This window comes from Saccopteryx leptura, chromosome 5, assembly GCF_036850995.1.
Source record: "Saccopteryx leptura isolate mSacLep1 chromosome 5, mSacLep1_pri_phased_curated, whole genome shotgun sequence".
NCBI lineage: Eukaryota > Metazoa > Chordata > Mammalia > Chiroptera > Emballonuridae > Saccopteryx > Saccopteryx leptura.
The window spans coordinates 29,432,656-29,457,822 of NC_089507.1; the positions used below are offsets into that span (position 1 = coordinate 29,432,656).

Below are 25,167 nucleotides of genomic sequence, written 5' to 3' on the forward strand. Positions count from 1 at the left end.
ATTTCTGACAGACGCTTTACAATGTTTTGGAAAATACAAGTAGTCATCAGCTACAAAAACTCTGTCACTTGAATTTAATATAATAGTTTCCACTCCCTGGAGCCTGGTTTTGTAATAATAGTAGATTCGTTCTTTCTGACAAGTTCTGCCATCATTAACAGTCTCATTGCTAGGTCAGCCCCATAACAGATTCTGTATATTTAGAAAGGATTTTCCTCCCGGTGGTTAAACTACAGTGAGAAAAGAAGCTTATTTGAAGGCCATAATGAAATGGAATGGCCATTTCATTTCAAAATAGTACATTAACTCCCAATCTCCCATGCAAATTACTTAGTTCTTTTATGTTCCAATAATTTGCAAAATGATGTCTTCATGGAAACTGTATTTGCTCTTGATGATCTAGAGTGAGTGTATATATTACATGATATCAATAATTATTAATTGATTGGAATTGAAATTGGTCAGTTAGGCAGAACAAAAGATTTTCAAATATCTGATAATTTCCCCTAAAATGTTTAAAAATCTGCCTATCCCTGCTTCAGCTCATTTATCCTGTGTGGTTAATAATGATAGTAAATTCTTCTGATGACATCGGGCATTGCAATCTTTAAAGCACAATGTCTAAGCTAAGGATAAAAATATAGTCTTTGATGGTCAGACCAAGTTGGAGCCTCATATAAGACAGAGAGGTTTGGATCTAAATGCCACATTCTAAAAGTGGCATTGCCAAAAACAGGAGGGCCAAATTGCCAATGAGATCAGGACAGTAAGGGGCCTAAAAGCACTTGATACCAGGAAAATGTGACTCCTCCTCCTTCTCTGTGGTAGACTGCAAGTGGCAAAAAGCCTTTGTAAGTTTGAGGCTTAGCAAAAGGCTAAGTTCTCCCCCTACCTCCATATTGGCTATGAAGCTGAGTATTTGCACTCATCTCATAGCCCCTCTTCACTTGCTGGAAGCAATTTACATGCCCTTCCTCTCACCCTTTGTTTGTTCAGATGTTGGTTGATTTCACTTATGTATGGTGGGGGGATTCCTGTTTATGCCTTAAGAGAGTTCCTGTTTTTGCCTTAGATATGTGACTTTGTATCCAAGACTTCCTTATTTGCATATAGCTATATAATAGAGCAAACTGGGGCTACAGCTCTCCAATATTGCCATCAGCATTGAAGAGGCCTCCTGAGTCCATCCTCTTTTCTCCGTGAGCCTATTTTTTTAATTCCGCGCCGTTCTCCCTCGGGACCCAGGATTACTAGCCGCGCTGGTCCGCGGCAGTTCTCTCCTCTCGCCTCCTCCTCTTGCCCTTTACGGTTTAGGCTCCTGTGGTGCATCACAGCAGCTACTTTCCTGCAAACAGCTTTGTCATCCTTTCTCCACTGAGTTCTTCCATCACAACCCCCAGGCAAAAGACGGGCTCTGATCAAAGCAGCTATCTACTCACTTCTCTGCTGAGGTTCCCAGGCCCCTGAACCTGCAGGAGAAACCACACAACTGTGTACACTGATTCCACCATAGACTCATGTCTCTAACCCCAGCCAGTCCCTCAGAGCAGCCTGGTAGTCATTTAGTATTTTCTTAGGTGGCTCGCTGCCTTGTTTCAGATAATTCTACCTCTCTTCACTTTTCCTCAAACCTCTGACACCAGCACACAATCTGCCTTCTCACCCAATGGAGAACACAGTGCTATTCAGAGAGGAACTGCTTCACTTTCCTAGCCTGACCATGGTGTGCTGATAAACGTCTAATAACTATCTCTCTGGGGCTGGGGTGTGCACGGAGTTCTGATTTGCAGTGTTTGCCATTTCCATGATCTAAATATTCTCACTGTGGCTAAATTCAAGCCGTTAACATATGTTAGCCAGATCTCAAAAATTTCTAAAAATTGAACAATCGGCTCCTATGGGTTACAGATGCTTCTCGATCTATGATGGGGTTATACCCTGATAAACCCATCATCAACGGAAAATATTGGTGAAGTTGGAAATACTACTTACTACAACACTGTAGAGCAGGGGTCCCCAAACTTTTTACACAGGGGGCCAGTTCACTGTTCCTCAGACCGTTGGAGGGCCGGACTATAAAAAAAACTATGAACAAATCCCTATGCACACTGCACATATCTTATTTTAAAGTAAAAAAAACAAAACGGGAACAAATACAATATTTAAAATAAAAAACAAGTAAATTTAAATCAAGAAACTGACCAGTATTTCAATGGGAACTATGGGCCTGCTTTTGGCTAATGAGATGGTCAATGTGCTCCTTTCATTGACCACCAATGAAAAAGGTGCCCCTTCCGGAAGTGCAGCGGGGGCCGGATAAATGGCCTCAGGGGGCCGCATGTGGCCCGGGGGCCGTAGTTTGGGGACCCCTGCTGTAGAGTATGGGTTGTCTACCCTTGTGATCACAGGCCTGACCAGGAACTGTACTGTAACATATAGCACTACTCTGGGAAAAGATCAAAATAAAAAAAATTCTAATTACAGTTTCTACTGAATGTGTACCACTTTCAAACCACCATAAAATAAAATAAAAAATCTTGGGTGAAACCAACATAAGCCGAGTACCATCTGCAGTAGGAGCTGGCTCCAGCACTCACTGTGGGAAGCCTGGGAACTTAAATACACCCAGAACATTCTCTCCTCCTTCCCCCTGGCTTAGAAAGAAAGACACGGCTCTCTTACTCTCCTCTAACATGAAAGCCTCCTGCCTTCTGTAACATCTTGTTCTATCTATTAAAATCCTGTCCTGCATATTCAGCTTTTCCCTCTTTATTGACTGATTCATTCTTAAAATTTAAACTCTCCCTTGCCCTTTTTTGCTTGCTTGTTTTAAGAAAACTTCACTTGATTCCACATTTCTCTCCAGCTATGTCACAGGTCTGTTTCTTCAGAGAATTGTTTCCACTGTTTTATCTTCAGATCACTCATCTATTTACTAGAATCTGGATTTCCACTGAAATCCCAAAGTTACCAACAACTTCCTCATTGCTAAGTTCAAGAGAGAATTCTCAGTCCTTCTCCTACGGACTTCTCTCCAACCTTCGACACATCTGACCTCTTTTTTCTTTCCTTGGTTTCTGTGACACAAAGATTCTCCTTCTTCCTCTTGGTTCCTGTCTCCTTTGCAGGCTCCTCCTTCCTTTTTCTACACTGGTGACCTCAAGACTCTATCCTGAGATCCTCCTTCTTCTTGTGCTGTTTTCCAAGGGTCTCATCTCCTCACTGGTCTTCGGCTTCAGGCCCGTCCTCTGAGCTTAGACTGCCCGCTAACCATATTCATTCGGATATGGTCAGAGACCCCTCAAGCTTAACATTTCTAAAACTGAAATCTCCCTACATCTCCTCTCCTGCACTCTCAGTTCAGTGAATGGCCCCAAGGTGCCCACGCCAGAAACATGTGAATAATCCTTGCCTCCTCTCTAACACACCATTCTGATGAATCATCAAGTCCTGTTGATTCAACTTCCAAAATATCTCTTCTGTCTACCTCTCGTCATCCTCAGTGCCACCACCCTGGTTCAGTCACGTTACCTCTCACTGAGATTATCCCTACTAACTGGTCTCCCTGCCTTCAGACTTGCCTCACCCCAATCCACTCTCCATTCTTCAGTGATCTCTCAAACACTCAAATCGGATCACGTCACTTGCCTCCCTAAAACCTGATGATTCTCCATTACTTTTAGGACAGAATTTACACTTCCTGATATGACCTCTGAGCAGGCCTCTGTGTGGTCTGACCCCCTCCACTGGGGCTTTTCCCAGTTTTCTATTGACCTAAAGTTTTTTCAGGTCCCTAAACACGTCCAGGTGTGTGTCATCTCTGGGACTTTGAGTATACTGTTTACTTTCTGGGAACACCATAGCTTACTTCCTGCTAATACTCATCCCTCTTCCTTTGACTAACTCTTTTCATTCTTAGAAGTCACTTCCTTCATGGGTGCCATTGGCTCAGGTTTTCCCTCTCCCCTTCTATCACTGCATTTAACACACTGTACTGCAATGACTTGTATAGAACAAGAGCAGAGCGAACTTTTTGAAAACTTGACAATCAAATATGGCGTCACTGTCAGCCATGACAGTTATGTCAAATGCTATGTCAAGACTGAGGTAATGGGGTGTAATGGGAACACCCTTGGGAGGGGCTCGAATGCCCAGAACCACAAGTCTGGACACTCGAATAAGGACTCCATTTGGACACTAATATGAGTGGGACCTCCACCCATTGTGGGCTATAAGAATACAGAGTTCCCGCCACCCGATGCTCAAGTTTGGCTGTACCACAGGTCACACTAGGAGCATTGCAGCCTTCCTGTCCACCAGACCCATAATGCTACTGCAGCCACCTGACTTGCAACTGAGGCTCCTCTCTCCATGGTTAGACTCTGCCAGTGACCGGGATTCCTCAGCAGACGCTTGCTCTGCTACCTTCTATTGTAGCTCCCCCTCTCTCTGTGTGACCTGCATGTGATTCTATTGGCTTAGGGGAGGTCTCCCCTAATACACATGGCATTGTGGAAAGACACAAACATGTGTGAGTAACTCCTTTTGGGGATGCTCCCCTGCTCACAAACATTGTTTTACTTGTCTGTCTCCCTCAGATACTAATCCCTATGAGGGCAGGAACTGGGTCATTGTTTCCCCACTACCCCACTAATTTTAATCAAAAAATCCCGTATTCATTAGCAATCACTCTCCACCCCCTGACAACCACTACTCTACTTTCTGTCTCTATGGAATTCACCCCCCACCCCCACCCCCTCAGCAAGTTGACAGTGAGAAATACTGAGCTTGGAACTACTACTAACTTTTAGAATAAGAATATTAAGTTAGTGACCCATGGCAAATTATTACACCCTCTCCTGCCTTATTTTCCTTAACTTGAAAAGGATGCTTACTCATTCCATAGCACAGGCCATAAGATGACCTGCAATGTTTAATAAACCAAGTATATATCAATGGACTTTCATATAAAATTCTGCATTGTTCAGTTTCTCATCTGTTATTTCCATCTATTATTTTGCCCAGTTCATACAACTTCGGCTTTCACGAGTGTTGGTTTTTGTGACTGGAAGCAAAGCCCTTCCTGCTGCGGAGCGCCGCCCATTCTGCCACGGCAACCCTCAGGTCTCCGCCTTCCGTCTGGTATCGCGGTTCTCTAGACGGGAGTTTCTTCCACTCTGACCTCCAGGAACGTGGATCCCGACAAGCTGATATGTAAAGATTTGTCTTGCGTACACTATGATATTACGCTTCTTTGAAGCCTATCTTTTAATTAAGATTTCTTTAGGCTTTCAGTTTTTGTTTTCAAAAACATGTAATGAAAAGTAATAGTGAGAACACAATAGACATTATTTTAAGGGGAAAAAAAATACATCTACCATCTCCAAGAATTTCATGGCTGCTTTATGGATTATAATTGGAGAGAAAGGGTGATTAAATAACCTTTTTTTTCCCCCAAAAAAATCATAGTTAACATTCATTGAAGACGATAAGTACCAGGCCTAATGCTAAAACCATTATTTACATTACCCTTAAACTCAGAACAGCCCAGTAAGGTAGGAAATATCGTTACGTTCATTTTCCAGACGAGGAAACTGACGCTGAGAGATGAAATAACTCGCTCAAGGTTACACAGGCAGTAACTGAAGGTGAGAGCCTCACCCATTCTCCATCCATAGAACCCAGAGTCCCTTATGTTCATTCTAGGAGGAAAATTAATGGGAAAGTAAAATGTTATCCTAATCTCATGCTGTCTATCCTGAAAAATGGTATTAAATTCTGATTTCAATGTTTACCGCATCCAATTTGACTATTTTTTTGACAAAGGGGCAGTATAAATGTGTAATTTAAACATGGGTCCCTTGAGAAACATTTGTGTTTCCTAACCATGAGTTTCATTGCTTCTCCATGTAGATTGTTAGTAATTATCACAGGATAAGGACTGAATTGGGAAAGTTAAACAGTAAAACAGACCTGCTATTAGAATTATGGAGCCCTGGTTGGGCTGCTCAGTAGATAAAGCATCGATCTGGTGTGCCAAGGTCATGGGTTCGATACCCAGTCAGGACACATACGAGACTCAGTGAATGAGTGCACAACTGAAAAATGGAACTAAATGGAAGAGCGAGTTGCGGCTTCTCTATCTCACTTCCTCTCTTTCTCTTTCTCAAATCAATGGGGAAAAAATTATTGAAATCCCTCTTATTGTCTTCCCATAATGCTAGATGCATAGAAATGGTGTCTTGTTTTCATTCATAATAATTTCAGTTGTTGGGATTTAGATGCCTGGCACACCCACTAAATATCTATCGAATGGATCAATGGGCTTGTCTCTTTTGGAACTCGTTCACACTAACTTCCTGAAGTCAGGACCTGCAAAAGAGAAGTTTGAGATAGAAAAAGAGTACTAAGAAATACTCAGCATTGCAATTCCGGGAGTCTCTTCATAGCCTTCAGTACTAAAAGACACACTATACTTGCTCCTTAACTGCTTCAGCTATGTCAGTCTTGTTTCCTTAACCAGATTTCAAACAAGGACTGTCTGTTGATTTTAGTATTAGTCCCACAGAGTCTACTGCAGTGCTGTTCTAAGAGTAGATAATCTATCAAAACGTTAATTGCATCCTCTTACAAATGGTAAAGGTTTAATAAATATTTGTTAATATGGTTATAAAAATTATTTTAAGTTGAGAAATTTTGCTAAAACCACCACCAGCCTCTTTACTTCTAATTTTCATACATTGCAATTCAATTTTTTCCTCCAGGTGAGGTTAGTATGAGCACAATAAATCAAGTATAATTTTATACTTAAAATTTTAAGCCAGGTAAATATATACAGTGCAATAGCATTATAAAGAATTACTCTGGGCCCTGGTTAGTTGGCTCAGTGGTAGAGCATCAGCCTGATGTATGGAAGTCCCAGGTTCAATTCCTGGACAGGGCACACAGGAGAGGCGACCTCTGCTTCTCCACTCCACCCCTTCTCTTTTTTTTTCTCTCTCTCTCTTCTCCTCCTGCAGCCATGGCTTGAATGGTTTGAGCAAGTTAGTCCCAGGCACTGAGGATGGCTCCATGGCCTCTTCTCAGGTATAAAAATAGCTTGGTTGCTGAGCAACAGAGCAGCCGCAGATGAGCAGAGCATTGCCTGGTAGAGGGCTTGCTGAGTGGATCCCAGTTGGAGTGCATGCAGGAGTCTGTCTCTCTGCTTCCCCACTTCTCACCCTCTCACTTAATAAAAAGAGGGGGGGAAAAAAGAATTACTCTGGGCCCTGGCTGGTTGGCTCAGTGGTAGAGCATTGGCCCAGCTTGTGGATGTCCTGCATTCAGTTCCCAGTCAGGACACATAGGAGAAACACTCATCTGCTTCTCCACCCCTCCCCATCTTGCTTTTCTCTCTCTCTCTCTCCACCCTCCTGAAGCCATAACTCAACTGGAGTGAGTTGGCCCTAGGTGCTGAGGATGGCTCCATGCCCCCTGCCTCAGGCACTAGGAAGAGCTTGGTTGCTGAGCAATGGAGCAATGCCCCAGATGGGCAGAGCATCGCCCCCTAGTGGGCTTGCCGGGTGGATCTTGGTTGGAATTCATGCAAGAGTCTGTCTCTGCCTCCCCTCTTCACTGAATAGAAAGAAAGAAAGAAAGAAGAAAGAAAGAAAGAAAGAAAGAAAGAAAGAAAGAGAAAGAATTACACTGATGTTACTTGTATGTTTATAAATCAGACAAAATTAATTGGATTGCAAGGTCTATATGGGTTTAATCTCAGCCATACACTAGTATGTTTTTCTCATAAAATTTTTTTATTGAGATATAATCGAAACACTTAAAATTCAACCTTTTAAAGCATATAACTCAGCGGTTTCTAGTATACTCACAAAGTTGTACAACCATCCCCACTATCTACTTCCAGATCATTTTCATTACCCCCAAAAGAAACCCCATATCTATTAGCAGTCACTCCTCACTCTCCCTTCCCCCAACCCCTGGCAACCACTAATCAACAGCTTGTCACCATGGATTTGCCCCATCCTGGATATTTCATATAAATGGAACCATAAAACAGGTAGCCTTTTGTGTCTGATTTCTTTCATTTAGCAAGACGTGCTCAAGCTTCATCTATATATGTTGTACTATGTATCAGAACTCCATTTTTATTATGGTCGAATAATGCTCCATTGCATGTATGAACCACATTTTGTTTATCCATTCATCAGTTGATGAGTTGATTGTTTCCACCTTTTGGCTATTGTGAGTAGTGCTGCTATGAACATTCATAGCATGTATACATTCATGCATACGTTTATGCTTGAGCGCCTTTTGTCAGTTCCCTGGAGGCAGATAACCTAAGAATGGAATTGCTAAATATAATGTCAATTTTATGTTTGGTTTTGATGAACTATCAATTTGTTTTCTAAAGCAACTGCATCATTTTAGATTCCTGCCAGCAATGTGTAATGGTTCAAATTTCTTTATGTCCTCACCAATGTTTATTTTGTTTTTTCATTGTTTTTATCATCATTGTAATAGGTGTAAGTGGTATCTCATTGTGGTATTGATTTGTATTTCCCTAATGACTAATCATGTTGAACATTTTTTTTATGTGCTTATTGATCATTTGTATATTTTGTTTGGAAAGTGTCTATTCAGATATTTTGCTTATTTTTTTAATATTTTGTCCTTCTTTTATTGTTGAGTTGTAAGAGTTCCCTAAGCATTCTGGGTACGTATTCCTTATCAAATATATGATTAAAATGTACCGTTCTATAGGTTGTGTTTTCATTTCCTTGATAGTGTCCTTTGTATTACTAAAGTTTTTTTACTCCTGATGCATATGTAAGTTTCTGGTGAAGTCCAATTAATTGTTTTTCTTTTGTTGTTTCTGCTTTTGGCGTCATACCTCAGGAAGCATTACCTAATAAAAGGCTACAAATATTTACTCCTGGATTTTCTTCTAAGAGACTTATAAAAAGTTTTAGCTCTTACATTTAGGTCTTTGATCCATTGTGCGTTAATTTTTACATATGGTGCATACACTAACATTTAAAATTTTTCATGTGTAATCATATATATTATCTATAATCATTTATACAGAGGCAGTAGAAATGATTACAGATTTAAATAGAAATGAATACTTTCAAGTAATCAAGCTTATTGAATAAGAATTCACAGCATATACAATTAATCTTAACAAAAAATTAATCAGAAATGTTCTACTCTGGTTGGTGGTGCAGTGTGTAGTGTGTGAACTTGCTGGCTTGATCCTGGGATCACCAGACCATTCCTGAGGGTGCTGGCTCAATCCTCAGGTTACCAGTTCGAGCCCCAGTCAGAATACATATGAGAAGCAATCAATGGCTGCACAATTAAGTAAAACAATGAGTTGAGCTTCTTCTCTCTCTCTCCCTGTCTCCCTTCCTCTCTCTCTCTCAAAAAGAATAAATAAGTAAATAAAAAGGAAGGAAGGAAGGAAGGAAGGAAGGAGGAAAATATTCTTGTTTTGAGGGTAGTAAGTGCAAATATATTAACAAACTTCCTTTTTTTATTGCATTAAACTCATCAACTTTTCATAGCATTTGCTTAGTCTTTACCTGCAGATAGTCCTTCTGTAATACTATGAACAGATAAATTTTGATAAACCTGTCATACACTATCTTTTCTTTAATATAAATTTCTTTGTTGACTTGAGAGAGAGAGATAGAATATTGATCTGTTCCTGTATGTGCCCTGACCAGGGATCGAACTATAACCTTTGTGTACCAGGACGATACTCTAACCAACAGAGCTATCGGTCAGGGCACATAAACTATCTTTTATTTTCAGAAATTTAGCCAACTTTAAGTTGTTCTAATCAAAGAAATAGAAGTAATGAGGAAGATTAGGGCTATTTCTTCATTCAGTAGTTGATCCTGAAAAGTTTATTTGAAGCAGAGTAATGCCAAGTGCTGTCAAGTAGTAATGTCATCTATTTATCAGACCTTTCCCAAACAGACATTTCGATTTGAAAGCATTTTAACAACAGTATAAACTATATACCCAGAGAAATGGAATGGAGACCAGTAGGACTCAAAAAGAGAACAAAGAAACAAATACCAAGCAGGTTTGCCAAACAGTAGGTCCTTGTGTTTAAAACAACTGGAGAGCTTTGTAGCAACTCCATTTTAGAAGTCTCCTGTAAACAAGAAATTAAAGTCCAAAGCACTAAACTCATTTCAGAGATGAGAACACTGTTAAATTATTGGGTTAAATGTAATTAGCACTGCTTATTTCTTAGTATCATAATTTATATCAATCCTCTATTAAAGTCAAATTTCTGAGAAAAAAAATTGACAAGAATAAAAAGGTATATTCTCCTAAAGAAGACTTTGTTTAAAAAAAAATCAGTGATCAGAATTAGAGTAGAGAGGTTTTGCATGGAGATTGAGCAGAAGTTATTTTTAGTTTTCAATAAAATTAGGAAAATTGGCTGTGGGACATTGGTGGCTCCTAAAATATAATTCATTTCGTCACCTGTCCTTTCAGTAATTGCATCTTTCATCCTCAAAAGAGAATCTCTTTCGGCAACTAGAGGCAAAAAATAGTTTGATACAGAACACAGACAAAAATCACATCTGCCACTGCGGTTGTTCTTTGGGGACAGTGGCGCCCAATCTTTTTTCACTATCTTTCTAGTTAAATATTAAAAATGTTTTGTTACTAGAAGGTTTTTCCACTTAACAGTTGACAGCAGGTTGGCAAGGCTCCGGAAGCAAGCCCCTCATTTGGGACGACCACTCTGGGCTCTTCTTGTATTATGAAATTGGGTGAGTATTTTCCCTTGGACTCTCCAAACCCCTTTGTGGTGATACACCCCTGTTTGTGATCTGGGAACATACTTTGTGCTTTTCAAAGTGGGGTACCAGTGTAAGCTTTGGGATGGCAGAGACAGACTTGTTACTGCCACAGAATACTGTGTGGTATGGTTCTCAATAAACGATTATTTCTTTCTAAAAATGAATCCCAAGTGAGTTTAATTTTTTTTAAATTTATGGATTGATTTTTAGAGAGAGAGCATGGGGGAGGGGGGTCAATTTGTTGTTCCACTTACTGATGCATTCCCTGCTTGTTTCTTCTATGTTTCCTGACCGGGGATCCAACCCGCAATCTTGGCACGTGGGCATGATGCTCTAACCAGCTGAGCAATGAAGACGAGCCCAATAATCAATTATTGATTAAAAGGGAAGGGAAAGAAAAGAGAGAGAGAGAGAGAGAGAGAGAGATAAGAAGAAGGAGGAGGAGGGAAGAAAAGAAGAGATAAAGAAGCACAGACAAAAACAAAGTCTCTGTGCAACTCACAAAATACCAAATAGCTCCCTCTCCCAGCTAATACAGATCACTATTGCCTCTTTACCTTTAGAATTTAACGTCACGCTAAGTCTGCCTCCCTGTAAATAGATACTGAGGTACTCAGTCATAGATTGTCCTTGCATTCTGACAGCACTAAATCCAGGTGAATCCTGCTACCTTGGGCCCTTCCACAATCACCCAGCCACGGCCCAAATCCTGTAATAATTCCTTCCTTCCTTCTTTCCTTTCTCCCTCCCTCCCTCCCTCCCTCCCTCCCTCCCTCCCTCCCTCCCTAGCATCAACCCGTAGTCACTTCACTTTAGTTGTTCATTGATTGTTTCTCATATGTGCCTTGATCAGGCAAGCCTGAGGTTTCGAACCAGTGACCTCAGTGTTCCAGGTCAATGCTCTATCCACTGTGCCACCACAGATTAGGCAATAATTCCTTTGTGAGACCCTCTTACTGAGATGCTCCCCTGTTTCCCATGGGGTGTATTCTCCCTCACTGCAATGAGTAATAACTCAACTTATTTAGTCGCAGGTATGTCCTTGGTGGCTTTGGCTGAACGGTATTGCCATTTTCAAATATATTATTAATGTAAACTTCATAACAAGAGCATAAACCTGTATTTATAAATGATCTTAAGGCTCGTAGAGATTAATTTAATTCAGAATTACAGGCAGAAAGAGACAAAGGCTGGGATTTGAACACAGGCTCTTTGAACACTTCTTACTACCTTGAATGACTAAAGACGGAGAAAGATACAGATGGAAAAATGTCCAAAAAGAGACAATGTTTTATTCACTGAGCCACCTGGCTAGAGCCTTAATTTCACTTACAGTTATAATTGACCTAAATTCCTTAAATATGAAACTGTAGTGTAGCAGCAGGAAAGAAATAGAATCAAGGAAGAAGAGCTTAATTAAGAAGTGACAAGGAGCCTGACCTGTGGTGGCACAGTGGATAAAGCGTCGACCTGGAAGGCTGAGGTTGCCGGTTCAAAACCCTGGGCTTGCCTGATCAAGGCACATATGGGAGTTGATGCTTCCTGCTCCTCCCCCTGTTCTCTCTATCTTTTTCCTCTCTCTCTCTCTTTCTCTCCAATAAAAATGGATAAATAAAATCTTAAAATAAATAAATAAATAAAAAGAAGTGACAAGGAGTCAGGTATAAGAATAGAGGAAGACAAACACTGTATGCTGAACCCTGTGGATATAACTGAGTATTTCTAAATATACTGTCTGGATTTCCAGGAAACCTTTCCTGAGTCACTTGAAAGAACATAATTGTAAATTTAAAACAAAGTAGCATTGGCATATGTAGCAAGTACTTTACTGACATACTTAGGCTAAAACATCAGTTGTTGTTTATCTGAAACTCAAATTCAACTAAGCACTCTGTAAATTATCTGGGAATCTTAACTATACATCCACTGAAAAATAAAGTCATAGACAACTCATCAATTTACCAGCAGGTGGCTCCCCAAAACAAGTTTAGAATAAAACAGCACACTTAATCCTAATGAGGAATCATTATTGTATTAAGGTTTTTGTTGTTTGAGTATACAGTATTTATTTGATTGGTCTGGAGTGGTTGGGTTAGGTTTTGGAAGGGGAGTGGGAATATTTTACTCAGTTATATAAAAACATAAATTGTCCCTTCCCACCATTTCATGACTCTTTGTGATCCTTAAATTTATAATTAAAATGAAAAGGAAATCATAATTTAATTTTCATACTGTTTTCTTTTATATTTGCTCAAGCATTTAAATGCTAAGCCAATATGTATAATTTCAGTGTAAACTGATGTATTTTAACAAAGGAATTCCATACAATTATTACGTATGTTGAGCATTAGGGCAGGAATCTTTAGAAGAACCATACTTTTCCTTTTTGATGCAGTCTGATTTGCTAGGACATTCTAGCATTAAGGCATGAACTTAGTTTTGACCCCAAATTAGATACCCAGTGCTCCCAATAAAATATTGATCAATAGAATTTTTAAACCTGTCACAATTTTACTAACCTTTTGACAATGCCTGAATGTTTGGATATGTCTCAGTCTATAATTTATTTTCTAAGGGAAAAAAATGTTATAAAAACAATTGTGTCTTAAAGTCTACTTTGCTTGATAATGGTATGACCACTCACACTCTCTTCTGGCCCTTGTTTGAACAGCTATGATTTTCTATTCTGTCACAACTTTTGTGTGTCTTTAAATCTAAAATATTTTTTTGTAGCCAGCATATAGTTGGGCTTAAAATTCATTCTACTAACCTCTGCTTTTTAAATTGGAGTATTTAATCCATTTACATTTTCAGTAATTACAAATTAGGTAGGATTTACATCAACCATTTTTCTTGTTTGTTTTCTGTTTCTTTTATCTTTGTTCTTTTATTCCTCCATTTCTGTCTTCTTTGGTTAAAATAAACTTTTAAGTAGACAATTTTAAATAGACATTGTTAAATAAACATTTAAATAGATCTTTTAGTATCTTTCTCCTATTGATTGCCAATCTTAATCTCTTTTTTTATTAGTAAATAGCATAGACTTGAACACATCAAGAAACAAATATAGCCTGACCAGGCAGGCATGCGGTGGATAGAGTGTTGGACTGGGATGCAGAGGACTGAGGTTCAAAATCCTGAGGTCACCAGCTTGAGCGCGGGGTTGCCGGTTTGAGCGTGGGATCAGAGACATGGCCCCATGGTCGCTGGCTTGAGCCCAAAAGTCGCTGGCTTGAAGCCCAGGGTCACTGGCTTGAACAGGGGTCACTCACTTTGCTATAGCCTCCACCCCCCCCCCCCACCAAGGCACATATGAGAAAGAAATCAATGAAGGAGCTGCAATGAAGAACTGATGCTTCTCATCTCTGTCCCTTCCTGTCTATCTGTCCTTATCTGTCCCTCTCTCTGCCTCTCTCTCTCTTTGTCACTAAATAAATAAATAAGCCAAGGGTCAAAGAAACAAATATAAAAAGTGAAGGGACTTGCCTGGTGTCATGCAACTAATTCATGACAACACTAGGACTAAAACCAGGTCTTCCAATTCTACCTAGTTTTAAAATGTCTACTATCATTGTGCCATGAAAGTAGACTGAATTCATATGACATGAGAACCTCCCAATTTCTTTCCTGCCAATTCTGAATGTCTTGTGTTTTCTCCCTCTTGTTTCAGAGGAACCACTTTTCCTCTGACTTTTGAATTTAAATCTCTTTTTTTTTAAAATTTTTATTTATTTTTTATTTATTCAAATTTTTTAGAGAGGAGAGGGAGAGAGAGAGAGAGAGAGAGGAGAGAGGGAGAGGAGAGACAGAGAGAGAGAAGGGGGAGGAGCTGGAAGCATCAACTCCCATATGTGCCTTGACCAGGCAAGCCCAGGGTTTCAAACCCGAGACCTCAGCATTTCCAGGTCGACGCTTTATCCACTGGGCCCCACAGGTCAGGCTAACACAGTGTTTTCTCAGGTGTGGGGCGGTGCCACTGAAGGTGTGAGAGATGATCTGAAGTGGTATGCAGACTTGGCATCGAATAACATTTAACCACACAGCGAAAAAGCTGCTTTATTCAGTTCTCTATTGATCCTTCTGACAAGGAGAAAGCTTCATTTTCAGACCAGTGTTTAAACATTGCCCTTTTAACTCAGAGCAGTCAACCTCAAGCCTGGAGCCTTGGCACAACTGGTTCTAGCTAGAATTATATAATATTGCTTTGTTTTTGTTGTGGTTATTTTCATTTATAGCAAACCATGCTGATTTTCCATTCATAGTTCTTAGGTTAAAAAAAAAGTGAATCTGATTTAAAATAAAACACTGAGTAAATATACGTATATGGCACAAAAATCTTGAAAGTGGTGCTTAAATAATCAACTTGGGCTGAGTTCTGTGTTGGTTCAGTCTATTACAATGATTGTCTATTGTAATCCCTGTTTCACCTGGGCCACAAAGGGTGCTCAAGGGCTACAATGGTAAGTCTCCGAACCCTCTTTTCCCCTTGCATTCTAGATAACTAAAACGCTTCCTTAATAGCTGTTGTCATTTTGGCTTCTAAATCTCAGAGTATTGTTTCTAATGGCACTGTCTCTAAATTGTTATGGTGTGGGCTTTGTTCCTTTCCACATTCCCCACCCTTTATTTTTATTTTATTTGAGAGAGAGAAACAGAGAGAGAGATGGAGACAGAGAAAGGAATGTAGAGAGATAACAATCAGCTTGTAATTGTGGCACTTTAGTTGTTCATTGATTGCTCCTCATACATGCCTTGATGGGGGTGGGGGTGTTCCAGCCAAGCTGATGACCCCTTGCTCAAAGCCGGCAACCTTTGGGATCAAGCCAGCAACCAGTGACTCTGGATGAGCCCGCACTCAAGCTAGAAGAGCCCATGCTCAAGCTGGAGACCTCAGGGTTTCGAACCTGGGACCTCAGCGTCCCAGATTGACGCTCTATTCACTGTGCCACCACCTGGTCAAGTATGCCCCACCCTTTAGAACTTTTTTTTTTTTTTTTTTGTATTTTTCTGAAGCTGGAAACGGGGAGAGACAGTCAGACAGACTCCCGCATGCGTCCGACCGGGATCCACCCGGCATGCCCACCAGGGGTGACGCTCTGCCCACCAGGGGGCGATGCTCTGCCCCTCCGGGGCATCACTCTGCCGCCTGGGGCAGAGGCCAAGGAGCCATCCCCAGCGCCCAGGCCATTTTTGCTCCAATGGAGCCTTGGCTGCGGGAGGGGAAGAGAGAGACAGAGAGGAAGCAGAGAGGAAGCAGGGGGGGGGGGTGGAGAAGCAAATGGGTGCCTCTCCTATGTGCCCTGGCCGGGAATTGAACCCAGGTCCCCCGCATGCCAGGCCGATGCTCTACCGCTGAGCAAACCAGCCAGGGCCCCCTTTAGAACTCTTTGTTCCACCCCAGTGTTCTGCTGTCTCCCCTCTGCAAGTGAATATGGCTCTTTTGGCTAATCATTCGCGATGGTCTTATGTTACAGAACCCAACCACAGTCATCTTTTGTTTTTCCCAAAAGGATGTTTGCATTATCAGTTTACCATATCCTTTTCAAGTTGTTTGGGACCACTGTCCACAAAGACGAGCAAGAGGACTCCTGAGTAATGCTACGCTTTACAATATGTAAAACATTCCTTCGTACCAACTCTTACTCAGAATCCGAGGATGATGTTCACCTACCTAGGGTGAGTACCCTGCCTCTTGGGCTCAACCCCCCCCCCCTTAGGCACGGGGTATGTCAGCATCTGACCACCAGTCCCCTTGTACCTTATTCTCCCCCCCCCAATGCACCTTATTCTTGAGGCCCTGAGGATCCTCACACAAAAAGAGCTCCTGATGCCTGTTCTAATGCCCAAAAGTTCCAAGTTGGGTATAAGTTAGGTCCACGGTAGAACACTAGATAACTTTATAAAATAAAAATGAATAAGGAAAAGAATTGGTACCTGACCAGTGGTGGCACAGTGGATACAGTGTCAACCCAGAACACTGGGGTCATTTGTTTGAAGTCTCAAGGTCACTGGCTCTGAGAGCTGGCTTGAGCAAGGGGACACTGGCTAGACCAGGAGTGGCCAACAAGTTTTTGCCCCCAGGCCAGATTAGAAAGAAAACTTTTTTCATGGGCTGGATGAAATATTAAAATTAAAAAATGTTAAATATAAAAATGATTTGTTTAAGTAAACAAAATTTTATTATGTAATTTGTTTATGAATAAATGTGAGTAAAAAAATGTTTAATATACAATATTATTTTAATCAAAATATATTTTAATAAAAATATAATTACATACCGTATAAATATCCAAACTGTATCACAATCAATCAAAACAATAATTAATAGAATGAGCTTGACGGGGTTATATTGCAAATAAAACAATTATTTCGTTTTACAAACAGCCTGGACACGTTTTCAGTTATCAGCTGCAGCTATTGTCTATGCTCCAGTGCCACTTGATTCAGCACACTTGACCACAAAAATAATAAATTTTTTGACCTTGGGTGCGCACTGGCAAACTCCGCCTAAAAGAATGTGGGTTTTACATCCCCGCTAAACGTCAAACAGTTCATATCAAATACAGACAAGTACAAAAGTTGTAAATCTTTATAATGAATTTTTTTTTAAATAAAGAAGTATCGTGAATCCATTTGACTAATTATTGGAAGTTAACCCTAGATTAGTCACACGTGGAACTCTTTTCCGCGTATCACTATCTTCTTAAATATCTCGATTTCCAATAATCAAAGACACTTCCGCTTCTGAGTAGCTGAGATTTTAAATTAGCGGAGAATATTAAAAATTTAATTGTGGGCTGCATAAACTCATTATGCGGGCCGGATGTACCCCGTGGGCCATATGTTGCCCATGCCTGGGCTAGACCCTGGTCAAGGCAGTATGAGAAGCAGTCAATGTATAACTAATGTGAAAGCAACGACGAGTTGATGCTTCTCACTCTCTCCCTCTCTTGGAAGCAATCAATGCACAGCTGAAAAGCAACTATGAGTTGGTACTTCTTACCCTCTCTCTCCCTTCTTTCCTCTCTCTGTCTCACTCTCAAAAAATAAGAAAAAGGAGAGGAGAGGGGAAGGGAGGGGAGGGGAGGGGAGGGGAGGGGAAGGGAAGGGAAGGGAGAGGAGGGGAGGGGAGGGGAGGGGAGGGGAGGGGAGGGGAGGGGAGGGGAGGGGAGGGGAAGGGAAGGGAGGGGAGGGGAGGGGAGGGGAGGGGAGGGGAGGGGAGGGGAGGGGAGGGGAGGGGAGGGGAGGGGAGGGGAGGGGAGGGGAGGGGAGGGGAGGGGAGGGGAGGAATGAAAAAGAGCCTGGCCCATGGTGGCGCAGTGAATAAAGCATCAACCTGAAGTGCTGAGGTTGCTGGTTTGAAGCCCGGGGCATGCCGGATCAAGGCACATACAAGAAGCAACAATGAGTTGATGCTTCCTGCTCCTTCCTACTTCTCTAAAACCAGTAAATAAAATCTAAAAAATTGAAAAGAAAAAGAATCCCTGCAAAGAAAACTAACTATACTATTTCTTAATAGCAGTAATTATAAATTATGCCTTGGTGTTTAAGAGCACAAGTTATAATTCTTTATTTTTCATATACTTTTTAACATTTCCATTACAGGCTTCAGTGGAACTGAGCATAAAACCGCTCAGTTTCAGATTGAAGCAAGGGAACAAATGTATTTTGAATACCTACTTGGCTAACATACATAAACTACTCTGAGTCAAATGCAGGGAATGTTAATTTACAAATATTTCAAATACTCTACCCCCTGGGGAAAGAAAAGAGCCCCTCTAAATTCCTTTGCCAGATAGCTCCACGTAACTTAATTTTCTGCACCATGCCCTAAGTTAATGTTCTGATCATATTACAGAGTGCGACTTAAACAAAGACTATATTTTTTTACTACTCTGCTTTTCACAACCGTTGAGTCCACGCACTATCTCTATGGTTACTTTTGTACAGTGCTCACTAAGATTTAGTGTGCTCCCTCGGCCGTCTCTCCACAGTGAGGCCATAAACCAGAAGTGAGAGGTAAGGAGGCAGGATTATACACATGATTAGAGTAAACAGTTACCAGGAATTCACTAACCCACCACTGTTTTCCTACACTTTATTTTGGTGTTAGAGACTCTCATTAAATCTTGTTTTCACCACAGTGAATTGTCATTTATATTAATCAATCATATAAAAACAAAACAAAACCCAAGAGCTCCTCAAATGATATTTTTAAAGACAATAGTATTTTATGTTTATAGCCGGCTTTACCTCACATTTTCAGCAGATTGTACTGTAGACTGTGTGAGGAATAATAAAATGCATCATGACTCCTAAGACATTTTATATTTATAATCTGTGCACGTGTGTGTGTATGTGTGTGTGTGTGTGTGTGTGTGTGTGTGTGTGTGTGTGAGAGAGAGAGAGAGAGGGAAAGAGAGAGAGAGATTTTGCTAGCACCTGGGAATAAAAAGATATATTATAAAAATAAAAAGATATAATAAAACTATTTTAGAGACAGAGAGTGTGTGTGTGTTGTTTAGGTTGTGAGGGCAGAAAGATGGCAGATGGAGGGAAATATAGATATGTGCACAAATAGTTATAATAAAGATTGAAGGGTGCCCAAATACAAATATATCTATTCATTATTTTTTGAGGGTAAGGGCCCTGATAATTTCAATATTTATTTCTTATTTCCAGGGCTGAGCATAGTGCCAGATACACAGTAAGAATTTAATATATACTTGTTAAATTAATGAATGAACGCACGTATATATGCACAAAACATTATGAGAACACAGAAAGGGAATTCCTGACATTCTGGGAATCATGGGAATGGATTAACTGGTAAAGGGGGTGGGTAGAGGTCTGTAGCAGAGAGTGCTAGTTGTTTCCCAGTACCGTCTCCCCTTCCTTTGTAGCAATAGATCTCTTGATTGTTAGTTGGACACATTTATCAACCTTCCTTACTATTAGGTATGCCACATGACTAAGTTCTGGCCAATGGATTGTCAGGTCCTGTCCTTGAAAGGGCATGCCCTCCTTTCCCTCTTTAGTCCCCTAACCACGGGCTGGAAATGAACATGGTGATGAGCCATCTTGGACCAAGCTGACAAGAGCAAACGCCTTCATATGCAGCCTAACATAGGAGTTTGGGTGCCTGATGACTTTGTAGAGGAGAGCCACTATGCCAACAGGACTTTATGTGAGAAATGCATTTCTGTTTTATTGAAGCCAGTAGTTATTTTGGATCTCTGTTGCGCAAACTAAATTTACATCCTAATACAAGTATCAGGAAGGCTTTTACACAAGTAATGCCTGTACTGAGCTTCAAAGATTGGGTAGGCACTGACGAGACAGACAAAAAAGGAAGGGCTTTTAAGACTGAGGACATAGCATGTATAAAGATATGAATGTTTGGAGAATGGCTTTTGGATGCCAAGCAATGAAGCTAGAAAGACAGACAAGGGCCTGATCACAGAGCCCCTGTTTGCGTTGCTGAAAGATTGACGTTTTTTCCTCCAACAGATGTGCAGGAGAGTGACTCCAAGTGAGTTGGAGTCTTACAACTCACTTGCAAAATAAGCCAGAGTAATTAATCTGTTTTGTAGGAGGAAGAATAGAAACCCAGAGAAGGTCAAGGGCTTTTCCAAGTCAGAGACAGAGGTAGAGTCAGAGCCAGTAGTTTTTGAATTACACCAGTTTTACAAACTGTGGTCTTCGTGCTTGACTGAATCAAAATATTGGGTTACTGCCCACATTGCAAATTCCTGTTCCATTCCAGATCTGCTCAGAGTCTCTGGGGATGGGTTCCAGGAATTTGCATTTTTAATCAGGACTTCACATGCTTGAAAGTTCAGAACCACTGAACTATACCAGCCTACCCCCAAAATACCTCTAAGTGTTTATAAACAAGCCTTTTACTACATGGACTCGAGTAAAAGTATTTCAGATGCCAATGCAGCACACTAGCTTTCTCTGTAATCACATACCTTTTAGGATCTAAAGATTAAAGAAGCTGCTTTATAAATAAAACTCCTAGGGGGAAAAGGAAGAACTAACAATTATTGAGCACTTACTACTTTTCTTTTTTTTTTTTTTTTAATTTTCTGAAGCCGGAAACGGGGAGAGACAGTCAGACAGACTCCCGCATGTGCCCGACCGGGATCCACCTGGCACGCCCACCAGGGGTGACGCTCTGCCCACTAGGGGGCGATGCTCTGCCTCTCCGGGGCGTCGCTCTGTTGCGACCAGAGCTACTCTAGCGCCTGGGGCAGAGGCCGAGGAGCCATCCCCAGCGCCCGGCCATCTTTGCTCCAGTGGAGCCTTGGCTGCCGGAGGGGAAGAGAGAGACAGAGAGGAAGGAGAGGGGGAGGGGTGGAGAAGCAGATGGGCGCTTCTCCTGTGTGCCCTGGCCGGGAATCGAACCCGGGACTCCAGCACACCAGGCCGACACTCTACCACTGAGCCAAACGGCCAGGGCCTTTTTTTTTTTCTTCTACTTTTCTTGATATATGTAATCTCATTAAGTCTTCGCAAACATCCTCAAAGGTAGGCGTTACGGGCATACCGCCTTATCTGAGATTTTGCTTTCCAGTTTGTTACCTGCAGTCAATAGCGATTTGAAAGGATTAAGTAGAAAATTTTAGAAATAAATAATTTGTAGTATTCAATTGCACACCTTTCCAAATAGTGTGATGAAATTTTACTCCATCTTGGTCTGTCCCACCCAGGATGGGAATCATTCCTTTGTTCAGTGGATCCACGCTATACACACTCCCTGTCTGCTAGTAACTTAGTACTCATCTAGGTTTTCAGATTAACTGTCATGTTAACACAGTGCTTGTGGTCAAGTAACCTTTATTTTACTTAATAGTGGCCCCAAAGTGCAAGAGTAGTGATCCTGGCAACTTAGCTATGCCAAACAGAAGATGTAAAATGCTTCCTTTAAGTGAAAAGGTGAATGTTAGCCCTGGCTTGTTGGCTTAGTGGTAGAGCATCGGCCCAGCATGTGAAAGTCCCAGGTCCGATTCCCAATCAGGGCACACAGGAGAAGCATCTGCTTCTCCACCCTTCCCCCTTTCTTTCCTCTCTATCTCTCTCTTCCTCTCCCGCAGCCAAGGCTCCATTGGAGCAAAGTTGGCCCGGGCACTGAGGATGGCTCCATGGCCTCTGCCTCAGGTGCTACAATGGCTCTAGCTGCAACGAAGCAATGCCCCAGATGGGCAGAGCATCGCCCCCTGGTGGGCATGCCAGGTGGATCCCAGTCAGGTGCATGCGGGAGTCTGACTGCCTCCCCACTTCTAACTTTGGAAAAAAAAATAAAAATAAGGTGAATGTTATATGCTTGATAAGAAAAGAAAAAAATCACATGCTGAGGTTGCTAAGACCTACAGTAAGAATGAATCTTCTATCCACGAACTTGTGGAGAAGGAAAAAGAAATTCATGCTAGTTTTGCTGTTTTACCTCAAACTGCAAAAGTTATATTCACATACACACACACACACATATAGTAGTTTATAAATATGATTCAGAATTATTTCTGGTTTCAGGCATTCACTGGGGTTCTTGGAACATATCCCCCACGTATAAAAGGGGACTACTGTACTATCTCCACCTTACAGGTACAGAAACTGAGGGCAAGGGATGTTAAGGACTAGCCTAAGAATACACAGATGTATGTTTATCAGTGCCAAAGTCTATTCTTTCCCGTTTAACACACCAAGGGAAAGAGTAGAGAACACAATTTAGATTCCCTGAGTATCCATAATAATGTTAGTGCATATGTAAATTATGTTTATTTTCCAGATTGGACCTCTTCTACAAAGTAGTCAGACAAACTTCTGAGATTCCTAAACAGTGGCTAGTAGGGTCTCTAGGATTATTCAACGTAACATATATTTAGCATGCTTTTTGCTAAGTTTGGGGCTTGAACTTGCAAGCTTTTCATCTGACGTTGCTCTCGGTTCAGAATTAGAAATATCACTCAACTTGCAGACTTTGGTTTAAATATATATTAGCATCTATTTTATTAATTTCTTGAAAAGATTTTTTTCACTTAAAACTTGAAACATAATTTATCAAGTTTCTTCTATAATTCAATGCCCAATTCTATTTTACAAAAGGTTTTTCTAAACCAGAAAATGTAAAGTACAATACACACATATTACATTTCATTGCATGACCTTTATGCATTCACGTCTGCATTAGTTCGCTGAATTTTACTACAAGAGAAATTCAAGTGCATGCAAAAAGGCTCTAGAAGGCCAACTGGCATTAAAATTATTAGACTACCAGACCTACTAAAATTTGCTGGAGAAGTTTTAAAGGGGCTGTAGGGAAAAAAAAATCTTTTCCTTTCCTTTTAGGTTTTAGAACACACACTTTGTAGATAACAAAATAGGTTTAAAATCTATTAATGAAGTGTTTTAAATGCATAGAAACTCAACAGTAAATTCAAATCTCAGTCATTTGGTTTTATTTTAGAAATCAACAGAGTATTTGTCCACTACGTTTAAGATTTTTCTTTGATGCAGATTTGGCTCTAGGACTCTCAAAAATTAAAGTAGTCATATTAAAACCGTTTGGGGAGTTGCATGCTATAATTCGGAGGGCGGGGCGAATTTGATCAGGTCCATTTCAACAACGCCTTGCTTTGCAGGCAACTTCTGGAAAGGAGGAGAAAGCTGGCAAAGATCTTTAAATAACTTACCCTGGAGGAGTAGTACACCTAACGTGTTACCTATTGCTGTAAAACAACAAAAACAAATACGGAATAAAGTAAGGCTCAACCCCCCTCCCTCTCCCGCCTTTCCTTCAGTATTCTACACTTTTCTGTGCTAGCATTTCCTGCGCCCCTGCTAAACCTGCCGAGTGGGTGTTGACAGCCACACAAAATTCTGGCTTTCTAATAGACCACAGGGGACGTGTCGGGCAAGAGGGGCCACTTGCCATTCTGGGGAAGTCTGGGACCCTCCGGACCCTGCAAGGGGCTTCCGACTTCGGGTGGGAGGGCTGCCCCCACTACCCCAGGTGTCCGGAGAAATGGGAGAAGAGTAACTCGCTGAGGGGCTGCACCAGCCAAATCCCGCGGGAACTGCCCTCGGGTGGTGTCCGCCCCACCCCCTCTACCTTCCCCCCTGGGGGGGGGTTGTCTCTCGGTTGCCATGGAGACCTGGGTCCGGGCGGGAGAATCACCAGAGGCGGAGGAGACACATCGCCTGCGGCCGAGTCCGCCGGGCCATCGGCTTTGCGTTCCACGCGCTCGGTTCCCACGCCCGCGACGGGTGGCTGCGCGTGGCCGGGCGAGGCGCTGCTGCGCGTCCTCCTTCCGGAAACCCCAGCGCAGCGAGCGGGAGGCCGTGGCCCCCTGCCCGAACCCGGCGGTGCGAGAGGCTGCATTTGAACCGAACGGCCGTCGCTGGCCTGGGTCGCCGCTCCGCCGCCCCGGGGCGCCGAGGGCGCTGCTCCAGACACCAGCCTTCGGTGTCCGCAGGGCCGCATCCCCGTCCCCGAAGCCCCAGGAAACATCCGCCCCCTGCGGTAAAGGACGATTCGTGGGACGGGTGAGAGGGGCGCCCTCGGGCCGTGGACGCGCTCACCCGGGAGCTGTGTCCCCAAACCGGCCAGGCGAAAAGTCGCCTGTCGCTTGGGAGGCGACTCCCCCAGCTACCTCCAGCCCTCTTCCCTTTTGAGCGTGTGGAGGTTTCTTTGGGCTAGTTCGGCTCTAAATTGGTGGGATGCTCAGGTCCGCCAGTAAATGTCACCTCCGTGAGGCCCACGGAGTGGGCGCCAGGCGTGGTCCTGCAGAGGTAATGACTTAGCCGTTCTTTTCACAGAGACGATGCTTAAGGGACAAGGAAAACCATTTCCTGGAACGTCAGAATTGTAATCGACGACAGTCCAGGGGCAAACATGCTATCGTCAAGTGAACTGCAGTTTTCAGACGAAAACGACAGCGAGATCTCTCAACTCGCTCTCCTGGAGCTGTCAGATGATGCAGCACCCAGGGAAAAGGCCTCGAGTGACGTCCCCCCCAAAACTGGCTATCCGGACTCCGTTTACGTTACGGCAGCGAACATTTTTCAGGGGATTCGAACCGAAAAGTCCCCAGAGAAAGTCTTAATAAAGTATGGGAATGAACCCCTGCGGTCCTCGGCCGAATCTGAGGACGAATCCTTCCAACGTTTGTCCTACGAGCTGGCCTTCAGTGCCCTGAAGTGTGAGTAGTACCAGTTTTGAGGATCCGCCCTGGGAGAGGATGAAGAGTTAGTGGTGGCGCGCAACTCCCTCCTGCACACCACGTTTTGTTGTTATACATATGAATATCTTTGGTCAGTTGCAAATGTCAGGGAATTAGAG

The 25,167-nt window shown here is 42.1% G+C and overlaps 1 protein-coding gene across 1 annotated transcript in view; it reads left to right on the forward strand.

The window, feature by feature from the left end:
- Nucleotides 1-24,054: 24,054 nt before the first annotated feature.
- The window catches only part of NSUN7 (NOP2/Sun RNA methyltransferase family member 7), a 52,321-nt gene continuing 51,208 nt past the window's right edge, over nt 24,055-25,167 (forward strand). The window contains exons 1-2 of the mRNA XM_066387014.1: nt 24,055-24,348; nt 24,645-25,027. Coding sequence (XP_066243111.1) covers nt 24,721-25,027 — 307 coding nt within the window. The 5' untranslated portion in view covers nt 24,055-24,348; nt 24,645-24,720. The remainder of the gene's footprint in view (nt 24,349-24,644; nt 25,028-25,167) is intronic.